The sequence below is a fragment of the Curcuma longa genome, chromosome 11 (genome assembly GCF_044706935.1).
Source record: "Curcuma longa cultivar G26 ecotype Majalengka, Jawa Barat chromosome 11, ITB_CL_G26_1.1, whole genome shotgun sequence".
Taxonomy (NCBI): domain Eukaryota; kingdom Viridiplantae; phylum Streptophyta; class Magnoliopsida; order Zingiberales; family Zingiberaceae; genus Curcuma; species Curcuma longa.
In genome coordinates this window covers 27,944,110-27,971,526 of record NC_133871.1, presented here as the reverse complement: position 1 = coordinate 27,971,526, position 27,417 = coordinate 27,944,110, and the positions used below count along the sequence as shown (strand labels likewise).

General features: G+C 35.2%; 1 protein-coding gene across 7 annotated transcripts; it reads right to left on the bottom strand.

The window, feature by feature from the left end:
• Positions 1-1,727: 1,727 nt before the first annotated feature.
• On the bottom strand, positions 1,728-26,746 carry LOC141838603 (lysine-specific demethylase JMJ17). 7 transcript variants are annotated; one of them, XM_074726121.1, is made up of 35 exons: positions 25,391-26,746; positions 22,380-22,437; positions 21,079-21,201; positions 20,748-20,805; positions 20,508-20,644; positions 19,593-19,751; positions 19,403-19,489; positions 19,081-19,281; positions 17,941-18,093; positions 17,667-17,858; positions 17,489-17,554; positions 17,077-17,172; positions 15,207-15,293; positions 14,963-15,079; positions 14,636-14,843; positions 14,487-14,551; positions 13,678-13,736; positions 13,438-13,569; positions 13,207-13,363; positions 12,789-13,124; positions 11,998-12,180; positions 11,845-11,906; positions 10,568-10,643; positions 10,024-10,173; positions 9,819-9,952; positions 8,897-9,017; positions 8,720-8,793; positions 7,731-7,875; positions 7,441-7,590; positions 6,223-6,318; positions 6,052-6,150; positions 5,764-5,972; positions 4,938-5,125; positions 3,655-3,767; positions 1,728-2,444 (listed from the first exon to the last, which is right to left on the bottom strand). In XM_074726121.1, exons 1-34 carry the CDS (start codon positions 26,734-26,736, stop codon positions 3,709-3,711), a joined length of 5,583 nt encoding a protein of 1,860 aa, XP_074582222.1. In that variant the 5' UTR covers positions 26,737-26,746; the 3' UTR covers positions 1,728-2,444; positions 3,655-3,708. The 7 variants fall into 7 exon arrangements, with proteins under 7 accessions (XP_074582222.1, XP_074582223.1, XP_074582224.1 ...); XM_074726122.1 differs by having other exon boundaries at positions 1,728-2,441; XM_074726123.1 differs by having other exon boundaries at positions 1,728-2,404.
• Positions 26,747-27,417: the final 671 nt, after the last annotated feature.

Here is a 27,417-nt window from a genome sequence, read left to right as displayed (position 1 = left end):
AAATTGAGGAAACTGATTCGTCAACACTAATTCACACACGGAAAAAACGATTAATATATCCATATGACACAACTTTTCTTAAATTTAGTATGACAGTTTTTTAAAAAAATAAAAGAAAATTATACAATGTAGCACAGTGTTCATATTTTATGCTAAAAATATAACATCCATTAAATTTTATCTATTGACTGTTAAAAAATGATTTGGCCATGAAAAAAAATATTCTCCTATTACATTTATGATTCATGCCACCATTTGATGTGATGTCCATCTTCCTAGCAAACTCACCGTGGCCTCCCCCTCCCCCCACCAGTCCACCACCACATACTCATCGTCGTCGTTGGTTCCCATCTCCCTCCCTCACCATCGACATCGATTCCCTTCTCCTCGCAAGCTTTACCGTTGCCACTGCTCTCCATTGCCTCTGCAAGCTCACCATTGTTGTCACTCCCTATTTCCGTTCCGTCAGATGTTCATCACTATCGCGTCTGCAAGCGCACCGATGTTGTCGCTCCCTATTTCCTTCAGATATATACTCATCACTATCGCATCTGCAAGCTCCCCGTTGTTGTCGCTTCTATTTCCTTGGGATGTTAATCGCTATCGCTGCTGCTTGCCATCTCCCTCTTATCGTACGTCCCCTGTTGCTTGCACAACCTAAAGTACTCCTTAATTAGTTTGCACCCATGTTAGAGTTTCTCCATGACCATTCTTCATGCTCTCGCTCTCTCGCCTTCTTCGAGGGTAGGGTTGGGTAGAGGCGATCTTTGCATGCGAGAACGACAAACGAAACCAGATGACAGTGTGGACCCTAGATCAGAGGCAGCTCAAGAGTTTGCTCGAGCTATCGACTTAAAGAATTAGGCAGTTCTGTTGTTGTTGGAAATCCATGGAGTAAACTTCACGTTGAGTAGGAGGAAGCCAAGAGTAATCGGCATCAAGACACTCCTCGTCGTTTAGCGCTAAGAATGGCACAGGGGAGACAAAGGAGGGACAATGGAAGTAACATCAGAGAGAAGACGACAATATACTTAGAATACAAAAGACTTGTGTCCATTTTGCGTATGAGTTAGAGATTCTGTCAAGAGTCACGGAGATAGACACGTAGGTCATGGTGAGTACGAATGCCAGACAAAGAAGGGTAATGTAATGTAACCCACACTGTCAATGCCCAGCACCGGTTGACATCGAATGCCGACGTTCCAAGGAAGAACGTGGGCAGCATTAATGGCACACACAGTGCCAACAAACCCTTGATTTAACCATCTATTTTGCTATGTAATATATCCATATCTATTTATATGATTACCTCTTCCCTCCCTCGAACTAGAGGGAATATAATTCACAGGTAAGGAACATACTTATAAATCTCTGAAAATTAAGCAATATTTGAAGCCCACATTCTGATAGAAAAAATAGTGTAGATAAGTGCAGTAGCAAGCTTTGCCAGCATGTTTTTATTGACACAACAGATATAATAGCGTGGTTTCCAAGTACGAATACCTTTCATGTGCAGACTAATATGTGATATGTGACAAAGGATCGATCCGGTTGTTGCAGATAACCTATCCTTTTTGGCTGTAACTACTAGAAAGCATTCAAGATATACGATGGACTTACATATTCCCCAGAGGCAAAGAACAAATAGCAACCGCCACTTCCTCCTCCAAATCTGATAATCTGGATTTTGCAATGATATCGGCAGGGAGAAGAGATGCAGATTATCCTTTTAAAAAGGAACAGAAAAGATCTTTATTGAGAAAATCTTGAACTGTGAATTACATCAAATTGAATAAATAAATTACATTGCCTTCCCATAGCTTCAAGACAATCGGAGCACATCACAAATTTATAACAATAAATATAATGAAACTTAAAGTAGTGGTCAAAAAGGAACTTGAAGGTTAAAAAAAGCTACGGGACCTACATGGTTCGCATGCAACGGAAACATCTCGCAAATCATGTGGAAATTGCATGCACTTGGGAGTCGCAGTCTTCTTCTCGGCAGACAGGGGCATGTGAAGTGCTAGGAGCAAAGGGCACTACAAAGTAGCGTTCAATATCCCACAGGGTTGAAACCCCCCACAAGCTCACATCAATCTGATGTCACCGTGTTTCCGTAGCCAAGTGCAAGTGGACCTGCCACCCCAGCAATTCCAGCATGCACCACTACAGAAAGGACTACTCACAGTGTGCCTTTAGTCCCGTCCCTTTCTTACAATAATGGAGCCTGAACAGTTATCTAGAAAAGTTTTCATTTGAAACTTGACATAACGGCACAGCCAAATGGAGACCTGTTTGACAGTGGCCAAGTTTTGTAGATACACTCATGATCCTGCACTGTCTTTTTCTTGCATCATACGAGCATTGTGGCCAGGTTTGCCAGGAACGACTACTCAGCAAGCTGCGTAGAAGAGGCTGACCAGTGGCAAATTAAGGCTCTACTGCAAGAAGGCCACAAAATAGGTAAGTTGCATAATTTTAGTTTCTTTATTAGATAGAACAATCTCTTAGGGAAAAAACTAAATAATCAGAAACAAAAAAAGTGTTATTCCATATGGAATCCCTAGATTAAAGGCATATATGGACTAAGACACACCAGTTTGATCCTAAAATTACACCCCAATATAGTAAACAATAAATCACAATTTTATACAAATTCGTCTATAAGGAACTTATCCAACCATTTGCATTATTTTAGGAAGTATCAATAGTTGATCTAAGAGAAGAAGAAATAATCTACGATTGTTGTCATCTCAAAGGTTACAGAGGTAAGAATACCAAGCATTCAATTGCTGTGAGCATTAAATCTTAACCAAGAGACTAGATAGGTGGAACAGATAAAAAGGGAAAGATTCTTTTCCAATAATCAATATCTCAAGCTAAGACCAGCTACAAATCTTTTCACTTTATCCATATAAATCACACAGTTAGAACAAGTCATCAGCCCTTAACTAAGCAACAAACTACAGATCAAGAAATTAGGAGAAACTAGAATTTTTTAAAATTACTAAGTTTGCCTAGGTACCAGGTTGATATGTTTCTAAAACATATGAACATGACACAAGAAAAAGTATAATATCAAGGCAGTCAAATGACCACATTCTTTTTATGCCAAATAAATTATATACAAAAGATTACCATGTTAACATTACTCGACATAATCAATTTATCTCAGAGTCTCACTGATGTTATGTTATTAGCAATGGCAGCCATTATATAGATAAACAATAATAATATTTTATGTAGTAAGCCAAAATCAAGGTGTAAGCTAATGAAACTACATAAATCATGTCCATTTGCCATCTTCTAGCAAAATGCTTCTCTGCTTTGCTAAGATGAAGATTATCACTAAGCAAAAAAAGAAACCTGGCAGAAGCTTGCCGGTTACAGACTTGAAGCAACAATTAGCCTTGTTTACTTCCATGAATGGAGAGGAAGCAAAAAGGAATGGAGTAGAAGCATATGTCTTCCAACAATTTGGAAGCAGAGCAGAAAAATGACCAAACTTCTGCTCCTATCTTTTGAAACACATCTGCCCAAAAGTGGGCAGACAAAAAGTAAATAGATGAGAAAAAGAAGAGAGATAGAGAGACTATAATAGCCCTGCAATGACAATAGATAAGGATATTTTGACACTTTATTTCATTCTACCTTGTCCCTCCTATCAAGTAAACAGCTTTGACTTCTCACCCCCTCCACCCTCCCTCATCCTATTGCTCCTCCTTCCCTTCCCTTCTGTGCCTCCTCCCTCTCCAATTGCATTCCTACGAAGTAAACAGAGCTTTAGGCATCACAATCACATTTATGGCTATCATGCATTAAAAAATAAAGCAAAGAATGGAGATACTTCAATGAAACAGATGCCAATAAATAGAAAATACAGGATAATTGTCCAGTGTATGATAACAGCTTGATTTGCATGTGAATATTGCAGATGCACATCCAAAAAAGGTTGCAATGCTGTGATATGCCGTCATAGGAGAGGCCATTTTTTAAACAAAAGACAAGATAAAGAAAACATAAAAGAGTAATAGTCACATATGACATGACTTAATAGTTTGCAGTGAACAAACCAATTACAATCATATGCACTGACCTATCACAAACTAAATAATCAGTATAAATGACATGTCCACGTGGCTCTATTTTACAATCAAAATGACCCAAAGGATTGTAGATCAATTGCTAAAATAGCATAAGGTTTAATGTTTGTAACAAGTAAACTGTTTTAGTGAATAATCTGTAGCCCACAATACAATTGACACATGGCATGTCCTCATGGCTCAATTTTTTTTACAGTCAGAATGCCATGCATGAAATCAATATTGCACATGGGTTGTAGATTAATTGCTAAAAATCCTAAGATTTGAGATTTATAATAAGTAAACTTAGCATTACTTTGTAACTTCACATGAATTTGGCACATGACATGCTCACAGAGCTTGACTTTACAATCAAAATGGCACACATAATACAAATTAATTGCTAAAATAGCAAATGTTGTAGTAAATAGCTTTTTTAGCAATTAATTTTTAACCCCATGACAATCGATTGAGATATAAGAATTCCACCAACATGTCATGTGTTCATACCTAATTGTTTGGTTGACATGCTAATTGATCATCATACTTGCTATTTTATTTGAAAATGATAAATCAAATTGTTACATTGTTTACTAATTGTTTGTGTCATAGTGATAAACTAATTAAAAGAAGGGCAAAGGCCCAATAACTAGTTTCATAATTTAAGGAATAGGCACCTGACACAGCACATTAATGTACAAGTAAACATACCAAAATACTTAACTACAATGAGAGAGATGCCACAACCTTTTTTGCTTTTAAACCATTACCCATAAGAATGAACAGAGAGGACAAAAAGTTGAACTGTTAATTCAAAAGTGAGCATCAAATTATCAAGATATTCTATCTTACCACGTCTCCTAGTTGTTCTGTGAAGAGGCCTTCTATTTTCTCTCCATAGCTGATGAACACCATTATGAGATCTTAAAACATCAAGTAACTCAACAGCATCCTGTGAGTGTCCATAATTAGTTCTTGAACCTATATGTTTAGATTCCCTATGACAGGCAGGTGTATTAGGGCCCCCTTCGTTGTTTGATCTGTAAAGTATGTGTTAATCAATCGACATATGTCTGAAAGAAATGGCTAAGCTTCCATAATATTAAGCTCAAATATGAAGCTCCAGTTTAAATAGGTGCTATGCAACATAATTAATTTGATTCCTCATTAATATACTCAAGTTATCCAGATTACGTTCAAGCATGAAAGCATGTTTTAAACTACCATAGCACATTGAACATCCTTAACATATAAAGCTGCATTTTATCAAGTCTTCAAATACAGTTCTGACCACTAATTGAACTAGTATGTATTGTCCATTGTAAAGCAGTCAGCTCAAAGAACAACATGATTCAAGTTCTGAGAGATCAAAATAGCATGCTCTAGAAACCAGCACCAGACCTGTGCAAAACCATGTTTTTGACATTTAGTTAAGTGATATGAGAGCAGAATTTTCAGGTTCTTACTGCCTTTCTAAGTCTCCACTAACAATCATCCGCAAAGTGAGTTATCCTAATGTCAAATAGCATAAAATTGTAACATACCAGGTGTCCTGTATGATACCTCATATATAATCCAGGATAGAATCAAATTGAATGTATTTAACTGAGAATACTAAATCAAGAAACCCATTAGCTAGATATCACACAATAATCCAAAACAATCTCCTATTTCTTACCTCTCTTCACTGCATATCACATACGGAAGAGATACAGCTACTCCATTAGTTGGTTGACATGCAGGACAGTAAAAGGTCTTTGGAGGAGGTTCGTGCAAATTAATGCATTCAAAATGGTACCACTCATCACATTGGTCACAGGCAATCATTGCTCTCTGATCATTAGGCATCCGACAGATGCAATAAAGCAAAGTTCTTTCTCTCAATAACTGCAAACATTTTAAACAAAGTTACAAGATGGATGAAAATATGATCTAATTTTCATAATATTCTAGAGATAATGTATACCTTCAATTCTTTTTCAAAATGAAGTGGCAAATGTTCGCCTTCAATTATAAGCTTGTAGACCTCACTAAGTGCAAGTTTCCCTGAATCTGAAGCCACCTGCTATACATGGATGCCTTGGTTTATCTCTATTTAAATCAAGTATGATAAGGAGATTCCAATATCGTCTTTTACCTTTCTGGCAATATCTACCCACTGCAGGCTTATCTGTTTCATATCTGTAATTTCCCTCATGAGATGATCCTTAGATGTTATGCCCATAGCTGTACCCTGCAATATTAAGAATAGAAGATACATCTAAACCATCAGGCAGTTAGGACTTAGGAACTCTAATATATGAACTCTGAACTGTGGCCAATTTAAAATATGTGAAATGTTACCATAACAACCCCTAATTTCTGTAGTCATTAACAAGAATTATTTGAGCATCAGAGCATACGTTCCAATGAGAATACCATGGTTAAATTGGGTTTGATAAGAGTCATAGTTCAAAAAAGGCAAAGAGAAGCATACGAAGGCTATATTGAATCTATAAAAATATATAAGTTCCCTTGCTTTAACTGATGAACTGCCTGCCAGATACTTAAGATATAACATTTTGCTTTCAAATGAATGTGTGAGCAAATCACAAAATCTAAGTTAGACTAAACATTTACTATGAATCCTCAATATATGAATGCTACTACCCATGGAATAAAATGAAGTTGGTCTCATCTCCAGTGAGCAGCCTAAGATTTAAGCTGGAATATAGTATAATATTGCACATCACTCAACATGATATGTAGTTTTTGTTTCTTGTAGAGATACTGCATGATGCTACGCCAAGTCTATGCAGGTTCTCTAATCCTTGAAAAACTTTGACTGTTGATGCAGCGATGGATGAGTGAACACACATAATCAAGCATTCCATCCTTGTCTTATTCCTTTTGGAAATGTTCTTGCAAATTCAAACTCTTGGCACTGATAATGTAGGTGAAGAATAACTTTCTTACTCAAAAAATTTACCACTTCACTAAGTATTTTTAAGCATATCCATTTCTATCTATAACTCATTCAATATGAGCAATAACTGTTGGTTTCTATCTATAAGTCACTGAACATGAGCAATAACTACTTATTTCCATCTACAACTCATTGAATATAAGCATTAACTGTTTGTTTCTATCTATAATTCATTGAATATGAGCACTAACTAACTGCTGGCGACAATCTAAAATTTATTATTTGATTAAAATAAACAAAGAGCAAATATCAATAGAAAGCTAAGCAATATTATGGTAAACTAGTAATATGTAAATATGTTTAATGTCAGAAGGCCAAATGGGCAGAAATTTTTCCATAGAATGGTGTTTAAAAAGATCTGTCAATGATCAAAATAACAAAGTTCTTTACCTCTTTCATAACCCTCTGAAGTTGTGAAAGGACAGGTTTCTTTGATCCTGTTAAAAGCTTCCTGACTCTAACTTTCCAAGAATATCTTGTCAATACTGACTCAAGATCGCAGCAACCTTGGTGATCATATATCCCAGTCACAGATATTGCCTGGTACAGTTGTAACAATTTCAAGGCTATCATGCATAGGAAGAATCAAAGAAACAAAGTAAATCAATACAACTAAAATAATAGCAAATAAATAAGCAGAAAAAACAATATTAGTGTCAAACTGGATTAACAAAAACAACCTTCAGAGCAATCAGAATACTCTCAGAGATAGAGCTCAGATCTTTTTCATAGTGAGAAGTAATAGATTTCACTATTTCAGACACAAAGGACTTGCACTCGCATGCCCGTTCGACAATTCTTTCCACTAAATTCAATTCTTCAATCCTACAAAAACAAACAAAAGTTTGAAAAATAAGATACCTATAACATAAATAATTCTTCAATATTAGGCAAGGGAATTTCAATGAACCACATCACATAAACTGATGCTACAAAAATAAAAATTTGGAACCTATAATTATCAAAATAGATTAACAACAAAATCAATAAAAACTTATTACTATCCTTTAATGTTAAAATTGATAGTACAGTCATATTTAATCCGTTATTCAGTCATTAACAAAACAAAGTTAACATACATACCAAAAATTTCATATGATTTAATACTTGGCATGTTGGGCACAATAGTTAACCACTTTATCCAGCATTGTTTGTAAAAGTCATAATTATCAGAATTCCCTTATGCACAACAAATCTTTAAGCTTCCATCAATGACCATCTCCATCTTTGAGTCGCAAGTTGGACCTAAGGGTCAATAGTCACTTAATACAAAAAAAAAAATGATATTGAATTTAAGTATCTTCGGTCACTAGTTGGAACCAAGGGACCATGGCCACCCACTTGTACAAAAATGGTAGAAATAAAAAGGAGCAAACTTTCTACAATAATAGCTACAAAGTTTTGTAGGGATTTTGGTGTCTGATTGAAACAAGGTGATTCCAATGCCAGCCAACTTATGGTGTATTGACACAAGATGCTGTAGATCTGCCAGGACTCAAGAAGAGGAGCAGGAGGAGGAGAGGAAGAGGAGAAAGGACAACAGAATGTCCAAAATCTAGTACATTAAATTCACATGTGATTGCATCCAAACAAAAATAAATGAAGTATATTCAATAGTTAATATAAGATATGAAGCATTCATTTATATTAACACATCAATTCTTCATACCTAGCAAATATATCTGAAGCAGCTGAAACCAATTCAAAAAATGATTTGACTTCAGGTCGATTTCCTTTGGAGAACTGCACAAAACAATACCAACATCACATGAACGAAAGAGCTCTTGTACTTATATTAAATGTGAAAAATTTCGTCAAATGTGAAATTATACAGCACTTTGCATACCAACAATTGGCTTTCATTTCTTGGTAGAGCTCCATTTTCAACATAAACACACAGGGGACATGCATACTCGTTTGTCATAGAAGCATTAGCAAGTGGTGGTCCAACACATGAAAAATGGTACCTGCCAATTCAATTATGACATTCCTAAGCACCAAGAAAAATGAACCACGAGAATCAACTCTACCTGATGTACCATTGCTTATGATCACATGGAAATAACAACCACAACAGAAAAAAGAGTTGATGGTACAACCTCAATCAAAGTTTACTAAGACTTCTAACTATCACCCTAATAGATATATAATCACAGCAAATCAACCATAAAAGTTTTGTGCACATGCACACACCCATTTGTGAAGGAGAGGTAATTGGTCCACATGCATCAGCACTGAGTCAACTTGAACCAAAACTACTGAGCAATTTCCTAATGACAGAATGAATAGAAATATCCATTCCAAAATTTTTAATGACAAGGTTAAGCTGAGTCCAAAAGTTAAGTAACATTAGATATGATGAGAGATTGAGAACTCCGTCTCAGGTTGTCATTGTATCTTAAAATGAGGTGAGTTTATTAAACCCAAGCTTTTCAAGCAGGTTTCTGGATCTTTCCATGACAAAAATTTAATATTCTGTTAGTTTACTGCTATCCATCCAATAAGATAAAATCCAATAGCTCGAAAAAAAAAGTTATACATATTTCAACAAATTGAGTTAAATTAAGCCTGTCTGTATGATCTTGCATTTAAATTGATTTCTTACTCCAATTATTTGATGAGCTTGATAAAGCTTGAAAGCGAAAGGAACAGAGTTGTTCCTGAGTGGGTGGATCAGTTTCATCACCAGACATAAGCAACATACTTGCAATTTGTCATCTTAGTTTAGACTTTTAACCTAAGTTCAAATGTTAACTCAGTCATCTTACCGATCATTGCATATGAGGCAAGTATAGACTTCTTCATTCCCTCCATAATTGGGGCAGCAGACACAGAACCCTCTGGCTCCTTGTCCCTTTGAATCACGATATATACGCAAAGCCCTATCAAGTGAATCTTTGATCTGTAAATTATAATAATATGAGATATATTCCAGTATTCTTAATCACATCAGAAATTGCTAACAAAACATACTTGCACTAGCCCAGAAGTCAAGGAGCCCAAGTTACCAAATAGTGGCTCCAAAATAGCATGGCATTGGGACAACCAATTCTCGACTTTTTCTACTTCAGAAGCTACTTTATCAAGCTCATAACACATAAAAGCAGCAGCTTCCCCATCCTCCTGCAACAATATAATATGGAGAGCTAATGAAACAAAACAAATGAGGATTTGGATAAGATCACCTAATTTGAAAAATAAACATCTTTCAATCATTTGTTGGACAAGCTGAAAAAATCTAGTTTGTAGTCAAACAATGACGCTATCCAATAAAAGGAAGCTGAGAACTTCTAAAATTTTTAAACAATATTACTCCAGAAAAATATAAACATTTGAACTATTTTGAATAAATAAAATATTACCAATAATAATCTAAATAATTTTAAACCTGCATCAAATTACTCATACAGATTATTGTATATACGATTACATACAACAAACAAAAGTAGATTTTAGAAGAAATATTTTAGTAAATCAAAATTCCCATAATATTGTTGAATTTGTTGTAGAGCATTACTTTCAGCTTCAATAATGAAAGCCATGGCTGTCCTTTTGGAAGTGAAAAATAAGCATGAACTTGCCCCACCCAGGACCTGCACCATGACATTGGACAGGAGATGTCAAACAAAAGTAAAAGAAATACCTACATTTTCCAGGTTATTAGAAGCAATAAAAAACAACATAATGGTTGCAAACTATATGGTACATTACCATGTCGGATATTTTTGTTTCATGGAAAATATTTTACAATATATATAATGTTTTCCAGATAGCAAAGATAAATCTAATGAAAACCTGGGCAAAACTGAAAGATTAAACTTAGGTAGAATGACACTTTCCTTTACCGGAAAAACATGTTCAACTACTGTTTCATTTCCTTTCCCATCTGAGTTTGGTTCAATCAGTAGGATTAATTGTGGCATCCTCATCTGACCCTTTTTCTATATTTGAATATGTAGAAACTAAATGCAAATGTAAAATAGAAAATAAAAAATAAACCACGGCCACAATGATTTTTTTTTAAAAGAAGACGAAATAAGAAAAACTAAGTTGGAAATACGATAATAGAAAGAAATAATAATCTAAACAATTATAGTGCAAAACATAGGACGCAAGAACCAGCTATTTGGAGTTGGCAATTGAACTCTTCATAGGTACTTCATAATAGCAGTGTTAGAAAATAGATACAATGCCAACTCTGATAGTCTTCACTCAAGCCGCACCCGTAACATATTGTTTGCAGTTTGCATCAACAGAAGAAAATAAAACAAAAAAGAACAAACTTAATCCAATTTTATTTTGAAACTAAGGCTCAAGTACCCTATACTGCGGCTACAAGAAGGCATACCTCAAGATATGTACTGCCTGTATCAGTTGCACAAAGTTCTTTTAATTTATTATTTCTTAACTATGCAACACTTTGACATATAAAGCATGATAACTAGTTGATTAATTATCTTGTAGTTGTTTCTTTTAACCTAAGGACACATTGTTACATAACGTAAGTTCATATAAATACAGTGGACTTGAGTGTTGTGGAATTAAATGCCATCAGAAAGTCAAAAAACACAATGGAAAACAAATACCAAATCATTTTCATATAAACAGAAACAAAATTTTCTAACCAGTTGAAAATAATTTATTTTAAATTTTTTTACCAATGATACATTTCTGTTTTTGAAACAATTGAAACCTTACTAGCTTTTCAGGTCAATAAACATCAACAGGCATGTGAATACACATAAATATATGATTGAAATAAAAAAAAGTGAAATATACAGTCTGAAGACTAACTCATGCTTTTGGATGGCATCTTGAATCTGAGTAACCATCATTGGATATGGAACAATAACTTCCTGTATTAATTAGGAATCATGATCATGTTACCAACGATACAAAAACAAATAATCTGAAAGTTCAGGTGACAAAATAAGAAAAATGACTGACCTGAAATTCATCTAAAACAAGTTCAACATCCTTCAACTTGCACCTTTTAGTGCTGTTAAGTTCTGGGAGTGTGCAAAGTGTCTTCCTAAGCCAGTTAACTCCCACATTCAACAGTTGCACAAGATGGCTATCCAAGAAGATTATAGGAAGATGGTTTGCTTCATCAAGTAATCTATCAACATCCTGTCTTCCCAAAATTCACTTAGTATCTCATTTGAGGCACTACATGCATCAAAATATAACAACTCTATATATCTAGAACTTTAATATTGCTTGGGCAAAAAAGATAATCAAGTTCAACATGAGGAAAATACAAGACTTAAATGAATAGAAGTTGACTTGTTAGAAATTGGAACAAAGTAAAAGGTACTTCTGTGAAAGTGTTCAATTAACAGCAAATCTATTGAGTGAAAATAGAACAATATAGCATGGAGCAGAAAACCATATTCTTGGTAACCCTGAAATAAAGGAAGCGGAGACAGAAATTATTTTAAAGTTGCAGATCGCAGATGCGGTGGTGGAAGTGTTGACATACAGAAACAGATATAATTGGCTTGCAATCTTGCATGAGAGCTTGAAATAGTATCACACTAAATATTGTCAGCATGGTGCAGATCCATTGGATTTGAACATTCAAAATTGGAACAAACTAATTGCAGATATGCATGAATAAGAAACAAACTAGCAACCATACAATTGCACACCAGCAACTGTATTACTAAGAAATAATAAGATAGACTTCTGGTACAGTTAAAAGCAAACCATAAGCAAAATAGAGTTGGAAGAATTACCTCTAATAATGGGATCCTATAGCAGAAAGAGATTGCTGTCAAGCACCATTGCAAAGACATGGCTGCAGTTTTCAGATTAGGTAACTCCTTAAAATTATAACACAAGTAGTCCCCAACTTCTATGGAAGATTCAATTTTTCTGAGTAGTTGCTCGATCTTTGTCGAAAGGTGATTGTCAATAGTTGAAGTAGAATGGTATGTATCAAACAGGGATTTGACATTTCCTAATAAACAACAACTATCTTGCTCCCATCCTTCAACTTCTGCAACAATACTCTGAAGTTTGTCAGTAGCATCTACGGTGACTTTCAGATGTTTAGTTTGAGTAACCAAATCCTGCAAAACCATCACCACTTGAAAATATGTGTAAAGAACAGATTAATGAGTAAAAGAAGATAATTCATGATAAGATGTGAACCTTCAAATCATCAACTCTAAGCAACGGTTCTGATGTATTCACATTTGGAGCATGTTTTAAAAATAATTGCGATCTACTTATCCACATCTTAGCCATTGACACTGCATCTCTAATGTTCGGAAACGATGGAAGACCAACTAATATAGAATCAGAATCCCTGAAGCATACAATGACGCATCATAAGCACACTAGCAAAAAGCAGATCAAAATGGCATAATAGCTTGTTCTTACCTTAAAATTTTTTCAAACACAGAGATATGTGCTACATGTTCAAGGGCAGATTTAGCTCCTTCTTCCCAAGCAATGGCTTTCGTGAGCATCTTGGAAACATTCACAAACACTTGTTCATTCTCAATTTCTAACCTGGAAAAGAAAATTCAAGAGATTACACATGACTGAAACCTATGACATAATATAACGAGGTCAATTCAAAGTAAATTAAGCAACACTAAAACAAAAACTTGAACCTACTTAGAAGCTTCATATAAAATATGCTGAAGGAAACCCAAAGGCATAGGAGCAGAAAGTGCCTGTAGAAGCAAAGAATAAGAGACAAGTAATCAATAGTAACTGCCAGATTAGATCACTATTGTAGCATCAATCACAATTAAGGGACATATAGAAGAGGAAAAAATTGATCTAAGAGAAAAAGATTTAAGCCAACGTTATACTAGGTAGAAGATTGTAAGAGAGTGCTTTGACTCTCCAGAAAGAATTAGAGGCAAAGAGGAGATTGATCTACTAATGCCAGCAGCCTGGTGCTCAGAGCATATAGCCCAAGGGTTTAATGGTGTAGAAACTTCAGCATTGACAAACACTAGTAATGTAAAGTTCCATTTGAACCAACCAAAAACAGATACAACAAAAAAAGATGCCATCAGACGGCTACCAAAGAGACTATATTGAACTCTATTACAAAAGTTGTGTAATGTCGATGCATGGAAATCATGAATGAGCTACCCTTATTTAGTATTCCATAAGAAATAGTTCCCCTTATTTGTTTGACTAAGACATGCCTGCACACCACCAAGATTCTTTAATGATCTATTGGTTTTTTACATACTCCTTCCAATGCGAAATCAAAATGATCGAACTGAAAAAGTCTGTTGCTGCTGCCTAGACAGTCAGCTAATATGTTCAGAGACGTGTTCACTGAAATTGACCATAAGTATGAACGATACAAAACTAATTAACAAAATACAACTTATTCGTTATGCGTGTCTTTTTCTGAAAGGATGAGAAAGAGAAGAATTCAAGGTCTGTCAGAAATGAATTAATACCTTTGAAGCATTTTTTCTACATATGGACCTTTTTAGCTCAGCAACAACAAGAGGCAACTCATCAACTGGTCCAAATATAAGTTGAGATAAAAGAGTGAGATTTTTTCTAACCAAAATACTTGACATAGAAAAAATTTACAAATTTATACCTTGCACATGTAACAAGTAACCAGACTTCAAAATGCATGAAAGTTCTATAACAATGTTTCCATAGTCCTCTCGCTTATCAAGATTTTGCAGAACACCTTGGAGATGGCAAACCCAAGATCGAGCATCAGAGCTGTATTTCCTTAGCAGATCCAATTCTGGAATGCTGACCGTCAGATGATCAGAAGACATAAGGAAATCTTTGAGTTCCTGTACAATCAGCTGGAGTATTTTGATCTGTACTATTTAAGATGGATATTGCATAGGGTACAAAAAGAAAGCTAACTATATGATACACAAAACTCATATGGTAGTATGATGCTCACTACCTTCATTCTAATGTAACCTCTCAACATATATTTACATCTGATTCTCCATGATTCAACCTCTTCACACAATCTTGAAAGCATATCCATTTCTGGAAAGTTAACATGAAGATCTAACATCTGTTAAAAGTAAGGAAATTTTCATCAAACAAGATCACCTTGTTTATGTTTATGCAGATAACCAAAAATAAAAATAAATTAATCTACAGAAAACTGTGAAAATGCTTTTTTATCACAAACAACAGACCTCCAACTTTATCTTGTTTAGGATATCAATATTGATAACATCAGACCTTTTCTCCTTGAGGCACAAATGAGCATTTTCCAACCAATTCTGAAGCATCATGAAAATTGTGATCAAGGTGGTCAGTGGAAATTCAGAATATATGAAAATAGTAAAGTTAAGAAGATGAGCACCAATTATTGTGTGGCAATAGATATCACTAAATACAACTCGGCAAGCTTCACTCCAGGTTACAACTTTTACCAACAATCAGTTACAATGCAGAAAAAATACACATGAAACCGAGCTTTGGGCTTTCAAATCTGCTAAGCCACAATCTCATTTTCTTAAGTTTTAACTTGCACAACTCATCAATGATTGGAAGAAATCAGTACCAGTTACAAGATTTTGTTTGCAACAAAACAAATGCTACTCCAAATCAAACTTGATATCTCATATGCAAACTGCCTCTTTGCAAGCTAAAATTAGATGTGCCCGGTTCAAGAAACTTATCGAGTTTCAAGTGATTTTGGTCAATTCCTCTTTAAGTGATAACCCTTTAAAATGGTGGGCCCATTTTAGCAAAAAAAAAAACTTTGGGTAAAATAGAAGAGTTCATTAGAAGTTGATGGGGGAAAAAAAGAAAGGCAATACTATCGAAAGTAGGGGGATGCAAAAAAAACAAAGCTGATTTTGATGGCTGGGAAGATGCAGATGCAGTTGATTCATTAACTCTGAAATACCAAGTAGCATAGCACCAACCAAGTAATTAACTAATGAAAAAGGAAGCAAAATGGCAATGGTAGTAAAAGGTACAAAATGGAGCATGCACGCAAAGTGAAGGGGAGATTATCTGTGCCAATAAACTCAGTACGATTAAACTCAGTACGATATGCACCATACTGGTCAGTATTGAACCAATCTTAAATCTTGCTTGGTATTAAATCACTCAGCAAAAAGAAAAACATCGAGTAAGCAAACTCATTTCCGATAGCAATCAACAAACTAAGAGTGAATTATTAAGTACCAAGAAATTCAAATCAGGTAAAAGCTCTCAGGAACATATCTGCTATCTCAAATGCAATTATAGATAGGATTAGATGACTAAGTGAGAGGGCCAGGTTCCCTGAACCCATTCTCACCTAATGAATGAAAATGAAAAAGAGGCGTTAAAACAGTAAAACTCCTGATCAAATTGTAATCATTATGGTTTATCAATATATTAGAAGAACCAGTTTCATTTAAAAGAGCCACCAGAAATTGTAAAAATAGTAGTTAGCACATACGTACAGACACTTAAGACATGCAAATTCAAGAATCAAATATATTATTTTTCTAACTTCTTATGAAGAGCATCATATATATGAATCATGTTGAATATCATATCTCATGTTTGATGCTTAGACCAACAAACTCGTACCATAGTATTTCTTCTTGTCTAAATTATTACACACTGTATCTAAATTATTCTACACACATTTGGTCCAGAAAATTTTCACAGCCCTAGTCTTGAGCTGGTATCTTGATGTATAAGGTAGATTTCAATTAAAAAGTGGAACAAAGTAATAAATTAGCAGGAATATATTTGTCTCTTAGAATTGTTGCAACCTTGTTCAAGAATCTAGTTTAAAAAATTATCAAGAGCTTAAGCATCTAATAAATTCTATGCCATACTTCTTGTCCTAACATTATAAGGGGACCACGGGACCACAAAATAAATCCAATGATCTAACAATCATATATCTACACTTTTGGTACTGCATGACGTTTACTTTCTCTCAAATCAGCCTAGGGAAGCTAAAATAAGGGAGGGAGCAGAATAACAGATTGCATTGCAAGCTGGCCTGTGAATTTATTATCCATTGAACAATATAGATAAAGAACTGAACTAGACCTTTGCAGATGAAATTTCAAGGGATAATCTGTCAACAATTTGGAGACTAACTGGAAAATTGGTGGCTTTAGAGTATAGCATTTGTAATGTGCCAATCTGCAAGTTCAGATGTTAAGAAGGAAATTTAGAATTAGGACAAATTCAGTGTCTTTTACAATAGGATCCAATTAATCCAAAAAGAGTAACAGGTACTAGCAATGGAAACAAAGTCATAGGATGGAGTAAATGTGCTAAAAATAATTAGGCACCAGCAATGCTATATTAGTTTTTTACTAGAATATAAAATTGTAATTTACTGTGGATTTCATGAGAAGAAATCAGTAAAAAATATTGCACATATCATAAGTCCTAGCAACTTGGTACATAAGCAAACTTTATCATGTTAATGATTCATGCTTATATTTTTGCTTACACTTGAGGAAGATGAAAGGGCATGTTGTATTTCAGTAACTAAAGTCTGTGCATCCCCTACAACTGCCTGCACAACAAAAAAAGACAGATAAAATTTCACCAGCAACTCAGCAAGTGTGATATCAGTTACACCAACTGTTTTTGTGACTTAAGGTGATAAAACAAAGCAAGCTTACAACCTTCAATTTATGCAAATCAGGCAGGCAGCAAGGCAGGATTTGAACGCTTAGCAGATTCTCTAACTCAGACAATGTTACTTTCTCCTTATGATTTTGTGGAGATTGTTCCAAGCTCTCTACTTTAAACAGACAACTATTTACATTAAGCGCCCATCTTTGAGCCTCAATTAGCTTAAATGTCATATCACGCACCTATCAAATGCAATCTAAAATGGTTAGAGTTGCTACATTCACTATGCATAAGTATGACTCAAACAAATGGAATACATCTTACAGGATCCATGTCATGATCAGCCCAAAGAAATTGTTCAGCTTCAGTTAGAGAACTATTATAATTGGAATCTGAAAATGGACTCTCCAAAATATGGCAAGAACGAGAAAACCAATCTTCAGCGAGTTGTAAATAGGAAATTTCACAGCCTTTCACCTGATTAGATAAAGTATATTGTAACTTTTTAATTACTCCTTGGGGGAAGATGAAATATAATAATTCAAAATAAAAAAATGTTAATTCTTCCAGGAATTCATTGACTATTCAAAGGGAGATCAGTCTCATGTCAATGCTTATAACAATTCCAAATTAACATTAAAAATTTAACAAAAAAATATGACACCAAGTACCAAATATGTATAAACTCTAGTCTGGTTCTAAAGAAAAGGAAAATATTAGTTTAATTTTTGGTATCTTTTTTTTTTATGAAAGTGAAATGGAAACACTAACAAAGGCTAAAGGAAGTGATGATAAAGTGTGATCAAGCAGGACATAAGTGTCAGCAAAGATCATAAACTTATAAGAATGCTTATGATGGCTGATGTTGGACTCTGTAATCAGGACAAATGACAGTGTGTTGCCATGAAATGATTCGCTAGACTAGACCAACATTAATGGTGAAATTATAGCTGTAGCCTATGAAACTGACCAGACCATTTACCTTTTTCTAATACAGCAAAAGTTTACAAATGTTGTGAATTATTAGAACCTTAGTATACTAAATGCTATAAGAGAAATAGGTACTAGAGCTCATTCTAGGTTACTCTTTCGAGTATTAAAGAAAGCGGGTACAAATCATAGATCGAAGCCAATTCTTCACTTGCAAGGTTCAAAGTTCAAGAGAAAAAAAAAACATTGACACTGGAAAACCCACTATGGTGGCATCCACATGTATATGATAGAATTTTTTTTCCAAGTTAAACTTTGTAGTGAATCAGTTAAAATCAAAGCATAAGATTGGGCATGAGAATTAGAACTAGAAATTAAGCATGTTATATTCCCATGAATTAAAAATATTAAGCATGGAAACTGAACTGCTTATATAAAAGCAGTTCTCCCAAATGAAACAACTCATTCATAAGAGAAAAATCAAATAGAAAACAGTATCTACTCTTCCAAATACGAATAAAAACATAAATGAACCTTCTTTGTCATGGCACTTGATCTGCCAGGATAAGATTTACTTCCTTGAGAAAAATCATCCGATAACGGTAACATCTCAACCACATTTGAGATTTTAGAGTTAGGAGACACCATATCAATCAAGTCACCAAGTTCCGCAAGAGTATGACGATAAAGGAGACGAAGTTTGTTGGATTTGCATTCACAAAGATGTTCCCAGTGCTAGCAGATCAAAATAGAAAAATAAGTGTACACTTTTTATTTAAAATACTAATACAATGCACCAAAAACCCAAAATAAAGCTAAAAGTTATAATAGCTATTATAGTCAATAAATGTCATACCTCAAGACAGACAAAGGTAGATGACCTACAGCTGCATGAAACGGCCGATAGATACAAATACTGCCGACAAATAACGCATGTAGGGTCCTAAAAAATTAATCCAATTTTCATTGAACCATTATGAAAATAGAGATAATAAACATATAAGACATCAATGTAGAAATGAAGAACAGGAAAAAAAAAAGCCTACCTCCTCAGTACCCACGTAATGGGGATGTTTCTTTGGATGCATCTGCAATGACCTGACAATGCCATTAACCCATAGTTCCTCCCTACATTTCTTTTCTCTATCAAACACCCTCTGCATTTCTTCCTTCAGATAGGAAAAAGCTTTGGCATCACAACCATTCTGCCATTGTTAGCGAGTATAGAAGATTTAGAAAGACACAAATGCCTTAAGAAGCAAAACTGCTGATTTCAACACCAGTTTGTAACAGGAACCAATGATTTAGAGAAAATGCAAACCAAGTATTCAGAGGCCATAGCTTCATATGCATGTGAACTTTACATGGTCAAATATAGGGTGATTGCTGAAATGAAAACATATAATAGGACTGGAATTGAATTCATTCAGAAGTGCCACAAGGCCTGTTTCCCAGATAGGTTAGTGGAGTTTGTAGGCCACAGGTTTAATTCTCAGCTAAGGTAGGAGTGTTGTCTATGTTACCATTTGATATAAAGCTCTAGAAATATAGAAACCCTGTCCCATATTAAAGAATGATCAGAGAAGTCAGTATAGGATATGGGCACATCGAGTCACAAAATACACCTTGTGTGCCTAAATCATCCAAACAACTCGATGGATTTAATTGATTCAGCAACAAATATCAAGAAACGTCAAACTTTCCAGCTGAGATGTGAATAATTTGTGCACTTATATATGATTGCAATACATAAAAGTAGTCATTTCATTTAAAGAATTTATAGACTTCAAAAACATACAAATTGCTTCAGAATAATTAAACTGAAATTATATAAATGAAAGACAAGTCAACAGATGTTAATAATAAATCTATAAACAACTTGCAAAAAAATTTAATTTACATAGATATTAACCAAAATATAAATGACACAATGCACATCAGAAGAAACTAACAAATTGAACCTTAATGGCTACACAAAGAAGTTCTTCATGGGATAAAACAGCAGCCTTGTGATACAACCGATATAATTCTGATCCAATACCGCCATGAGGCAGCCAATCAGCAGGAGCAAAATTGACAGCCTCAGCACAATTTAAACCTGAAAGGCAGCTGTTAAGCTTTATACCATGGAGTGTATATAACATGTACCAGAAGTTGAAACACAATCAATTATCACATCAGTTAATTAAATCGCCACCTACCAAAATTGAAACCACCATGAAAAGATCTCGGGAAAGTAATGACAAAGTTTCCAGGCTCCTGGAACAGAGTACAACAGGTTTCATTGAAAAAGTTTAAATATGAAGTACTATTACTGCTAGTGAGAAATATATTTCTAGAAGATGCAACCATCTGCTTTCATGCTATCCCTCAACAGAGAGAAAGAATGACCTCATTAAAATAAAACCCAAACAATATGAACTATTAAATAAAATACCCAATAATCCTAATAGGCAATGGAAAAATATCTCAAGTTAATATATTTAATATACACAACATATACTTTTGATACATCATTTTCATTTCACTTACCTGCAAAACACCATAAACTTGTACACCATTTTCTAGCAATATGGAAGGGTTAAGCATAGTGACAAGCTGGAAAAGCAAATCTGGCTGAGCCTCAAAGAGATCTGGAAGAGCTTTACGCATTACCTATAAATGGAAATATAATAAGTTGGTTTGCATAAACCTTGAGAACCATAAAAGAGATGAAAGGGACAGTCTGCAGCCAGACTGCAATCAGAATGATAGTGTTCCTGAGCATGCATAAAAAGAGGATCTCCAAGGAAATGTAGTAACGCAATGTGAAGAATTAATGAACAAGTACTGATGCAGTCCAATGAAAAAACATAAAACGTACTTGCACATCAGCATGCAACAGATTGTTTATCTCTGTTGCACTTTAGATGTCTCTTGAAAACGAAAGATAGTGAATGAGTAAATATCAGACAGAGGCATAGAGGTTGTTGTGCAAATACTGAGAAGTTTACTTATTTATGAAAGTTGCACATCTGTAGTCACTTAAACCAAAATGAAGATCACATGTTTTTGGTATGTCCAAGTCACCATGATGGAAATATCACAGAGTGGGTTCTAGTTGCTTAAAATTTACAAAAACATAATACAACTAGAAGAGAACCTTTGGAATGGTGATAAGGATGCTCAAACCAAGTTGGCCAAGCTTGATTTAGAAAATAACTTGCACACTAAACCAAATAGTGTTTAAAACAATATAAGAATATGAAAGAGTGTAGGACAAATTCAGGTATGCAGTAGTTAATTGGGATCTATGTTTGAACTTTAGACATGGCTTTAACAGTACCTGACCATTTTCATCCTTACAGATCAAACACAATGATCTTCCCAAAGACTGAATAGGTAGAATGCATACAGCAGCAAGTGACTTATTATTACATAGTATGTAAATATCAGGAACCAAAAAACTTTGCAAGCTTATGTTTCTCTAAACTTAATTGAGTTTCAAGACTGAGAAAATAAGTATCGAAAATTATCACTATGTGTAAAGTCATACTATCATAGTTCTTTCAGAATGAATATTGAATGGCATTAAAACAGTAACTTCTTTTAATTTGACTTACATGTACTTCACCTAGATAACCCATGTCTGATCTATAACAAAATGCAAATCAACATTACACATCCATGAACTAGGAGAGCTCAGTTATAAAACCACTTCATTGTCACATCTAACTATTCTACCTTATAGACTCTTAACTCCAGCTCAATGATTGAAAGGTGAGCAAATTAGAAATAAAGATACACTTAGTTTCAGAAGGCTAAGGAAAAGTTAAAATAATAAAATAAAATACCTCTTCAAAAGCATTTGCTTTATTACCAGGTACACCATACCAACACTTTGGTTCTCCCCTGAAATTACAGAATGTAAAATGATATTGATACTTGTTCATACTTGCCACATGAACATGTCTTAAAGTTTTATCACAATATCCATGCATATATAAATATTTAGACTTTCTAATGGACTGTTGAACAAAAAACATGTATGTTATTAATAGTAACATGAATCTTATCCCTCCACTACTAAACTCTATGTAAGACAATAATGGCCACTTTTACCTACCACAATCAACAAAAATTTTATATTAAAAATGGAACAAGGAAAAGAAATCCAAGTATATCCAATAAAAGAAATTCTAGCAATATGTCCTACCCACAATTTGAAAGTGAAGGATTCTTACAATAAAATTTTCAATTAAGTAATTTTTCCCACCCATGTTTGCAAGCAATTGTTGGCTGATAGTCTGTCAAAATTTCAAACAAAGTATATTTTGGCCCACCTCTATTAAATGTCCAACACAAATCAACATGCATATGGAGAGCCATGATTGCCTCTGAAGCTTAATTAACTATCTCATGCATATGTACCACCGTCCACTTATGTGGATCAGCCAACCACCTAGGTTTTGTTTCATTAGCACCAGGATAAAGCAACACACCAGCTAAATGGACATTTTTAACTACCTGCACCATACATAACATCGTATAATGTAACCAAATGCAAATCTAGATTGCACGTTGCTAAATAACAGGCAGGCACAGAACCACCTAATTACAGCATGCAAAAAATATTTATATGCATAATCAAAAATTCTTGGTATAGCTAACAATTCCACTTCTTCCACTTCAATCCAACAGTAATTACAATTAATAGTATCATTTGTAAGAATCCTGGTGTAAGGGGCAATTTTTTAAAATAAAATGTATAGAGAAGACAAAAGTTGCTATCTGTATCAGAGTAGCTATAAAACCTAACCTGAATCAACAGTCCCATTAGGAAAAAAATGGGAAACAGTGCTTCAAAAAACAAGGAAAAACTGGGTCACAAGAAAATGGTTCAGTTCTGTCCAAGACTAACCAAAGTTAAAATGCCCAATTTTAACAGGAAGATGTACATAAATAAAGTTGTCATTTCCAATAACAATATCTTTTAGTATGCACTAAACATTAATTCTGAATTAGACAAAACTCAATTCTCAGGTCTATGCTGCTTCCTCAGTACTCCAGAAACAGAGTGTTTGAAGGCTGCAACTTGTACAACAAGTGGATTAGAAAGAAACATTTAACAAAGGATTCACGAAATGAAGATGCAACAACAGTGAGGCGTGTATCCTGACATTGACCTTCTCCTGCCATTGAGCTCTAAGTGACACTAAATCCGTAGGAGCACCCAAGTTATTTACAAAGTAAAATATTAACCATAAAGATGTTCTTTAAAGGTTTACCATTTGGTATCCAAGCACATCAAGCAAATTGCATTCGAATTATTATGGCTTCATAATTTGATTGGGATAAGGAAAACTATCACCTTAGTATAAATCAATCAAAATAGGCAAAAATCTCAACCACAAGCAGAAGAGAACAATATGTGTAAAAAATTGTTATCTTTGTGAAGTTTTCTTAAGCAATAGAACCAGTACAATATCAAGATAACGATCATAAATAACATATAAAGACCATCATTATTGAGAAACTGATTAAAAACTGAGAAAAATCGCCCATTAATGTGCAATTGATATCTCAGCAGACTGAGGAGAAACTCTAAAAGATTGTAGTACGACTTGCAAGCTAAACAAGTATCAAAGTTAATGTAGCAAAAATAAGAAGTTAAAATATGGATGAATAAGATTACAACAAAAGATAGGCAAAAAAATGCAATTATGTAGAAAAATTTAGATGCAATTCAACAAATAACATGTTCAAAGACAACAAACAGATCAGAGAAGAGTGAAATGTGTAACTCATAAAACAAAACTAAACATAACTCAGGTTAATATAATAAAAAGAATCGATTTAATTAATTTGCATATTACTAATGATATAGTGCTTCATGGAACTAAATTGAGTTCTAAGATCTATTTAGCCACCCTAACTAGTTGAAAAAACTGCTGCTTGATGATGATGATAAACAGATATTAAAAAACCCCTCATTCACTTTTGATTTTGTTTATTTAGATATGAAGAAAAAGAAAAAAAAAAGCAAATGGAAGAGAGAGAGAGAGAGAAAACCTCCTACAAAATACAAACCAAATGCATTGCATTCTCTTTCCAGTGTAGTCTAGTTTGGGAAAAAAGAATCCAAAGGGAATCAGCATGATGGTGTAGCTTTTTCTTGTTTATCTACCACCCCCTTTTCTGTTCTATATAAACAATGGATGGAAATGAACAATAAAGTTTATGTGTTGAATGACTAAACTACCCATTTTATTTACACAATAAACCAAGTTCCTCAAAATCCTAGTTGATGCAAACACCTATCAGGCCCAAACTACATTATATACTTCTGTAACGCATTGCATGGTAGCATCACCTACAACAACATGCCCCTATCAAATCACCTACAAACATGCAAACCTAAGGGTACTCATGTCATTTGCCTAAATTGTAATTTTTACCACAAGTAAATATAGGAAGAAATATTCTCCCAAGGAAAAAAATTATGGAAAAAATTACACCTCATCCATCTTTACTACCTTCCATCATTCCGGTATAAAAATTACACCTCATCCATCTTTACTACCTTCCAAAATTTTAAAAACCCTACTTACCAATATCTTGAAAAAACATAACCTTAATGAAAAAAGAGATTTCATAAGTGCTCTAGCAAAACAAACAATAGATAATATAAATTTTGTTATGTAATAGGTTGAGTAAATCAGATTAGAAGTACTGAGTGGTCATGACTCGTGATATCTTTCTATTCTTAACATTTATTTTCACCATAAACACACAACATCAGTGAACCTAACTAAAGCACATTGGTATCAAGTTGAAAATGACATGTGATGAAATAGATGCATACCAATGAAGGTAATTAATTGAGTAAAAACAATGATCTTCAACATGCCAACAAAAGGATGAAAAAAGCATCCCAATGTAGAGCCAAGGAACCATAACGCCAGCAATATTCTCACGGACAGAGCGAAGCATAGAACCTGGCAACTTTGGTAGGTTATTGAGGTTCCATGGGCTGGATATATATTGGTTCCAGGTACTTGGATCTGCTGATGATGGAATGGGGTCATTTGGTCGAGGAAATCCACTCCCATATAGTGAAGTATCCAAGTCATTGCCATACATGACCTCTAATTCCCCTGCTCTACCTTCAACGATCTCCCAAAATTGTTTTTCCATCTGAACACGACTGACAATTGTCTGCCCAAACCACTTCCTCTTCATTCGATCATCTATCAGTCTGAAAGCATCGACTGTGTACAGCTTCCCAGGAACAAAACCAAAGATGTCCTTATCAGAATTTACACACTCCAAGCAGTACCAATTACCCGGGGGAATGCTTTGTAGAGGCGGGGACAAACAGTACAAATGCCAGCCTTTATCACACCGATCACATAGAAGCATGAATTCGCCATGCAAACCACTCTTGCATTGCTCGCAGATCTGATCCAATTCCTCTTCTTTGACTACCTCCTTCAATCTATCACAACCCACACCTCTCTTTCTCCTCTTCCGACCAGCGGCCTCCTGCTGGGCTAAAGTCTTCCGCACCATGGACGGCTTAGAACTCCTGTTCTTCCTAATTCCCCGATTCAATCGGCTGTTGTATTCCTCGAAGTCGTACAGGTGTTCACGATAGATCTGACAGAGGACGTGCTTAGCGCACTCGGAAATCTTAGATGCCGAACGAATGAAGCGTGCGACGTCAGCCCAGAGCTTACCCGCGCAGACTTTATCGTAGCCACCATAGCGCTTAACGGCGTTAAAAAGACGGCAGAGATCGAGATCCTCTCCCTCGAATACGACCCGACGGGTTGACCGTTTGCCGAGGTGGGACTCGAGGAAGCGTCCGTACTCGAGGCGGAATGTGTCGGGGTCGCAAGAAGGAGGCCGGGCCTGGAGGAGATGGATGTCCTGCGACTTGGTGGGGAAGGTGAAGGCGGAGCGGTCGAGGGCGAACGGGGGATTCCAGGACCGAGGAGGGACGATACGACAGATGCCGAAGGGTTCGGCCTGGGGGCGGATTTTGTAGATGAACGCCAAGGGGTCGACGAATTCCTCCTCGGTGGGGTAGTAGACAGGTGCCTCGACGACGCCGGAAGAATAGGTAGAGACGGAGGAAGCGGTGGCGCCGCCGCCGGGGGCGTGCCCTAGGGCGCCCTTCTCGACGGCCCGGGGTCGTCCTTTCCCCATCGTGAGTGGGGCAGTGGTTCGACCGAGTAGGGTTCAGCATAAAGTGCGAATCAACCAAGCCGATGAGTTATCATTGACAAGAACGAAGGCAAAAGATCACGATGATGGGTCCACCGATTTCTATCCAACGGTTAATGCATTTTCACTGGTCTGCTCTCTGGTCCCCACGAAACTACGTCCAAGCAGGAAACTGGTCGACTTTTTTGTGGAATGAGAGAGTACCGGAACCTTTGTGCAAGTTAGATCCGGATGGAGATTTGCTTTACGATTTGTGCAGAGATATTATTGATTTGAGTGTTTTGAGTGTCTGGTGGACGTTGGGCAATTATGTTCTAGCCTTTTTAAAAAAAAATACTCTCGGTCCCTAATAAGAAATTTTAATTTTAAAATAATAATAATAATAATTTTATAGTTATTTCAACTTTTAATAAAATAAAAGGCTTCATTTATACTAAGTTCCAGTGGTGGCCATTAGTGTCGTATTTTATTATTAAATTGTAATAGATTTTATTATTTAGGATTGGCAAATAATTAATATATGAGATAAATATATAAAAATTAATAATGATATATTTTCAAAGGCTATTATAAGTATAAGATTAATTAATTATTTGAAGGCCAACTGTGAGCAATTGATTCCTCTTCTACCTGGATTAGCTTTCCTTCGCCCCAGAGAAAATG

Coding starts and splice junctions, on each gene's coding strand:
- LOC141838603 (XM_074726121.1), bottom strand. CDS start 26,736: ATGGGGAAAGGACGACCCCGGGCCGTCGAGAAGGGCGCCCTAGGGCAC. Junction 17,859..17,940: donor CTGATCATGACATGGATCCT/GTAAGATGTATT, acceptor TGCATTTGATAG/GTGCGTGATATGACATTTAA. Junction 17,173..17,488: donor CCCTTTCATCTTCCTCAAGT/GTAAGCAAAAAT, acceptor CTGAACTTGCAG/ATTGGCACATTACAAATGCT.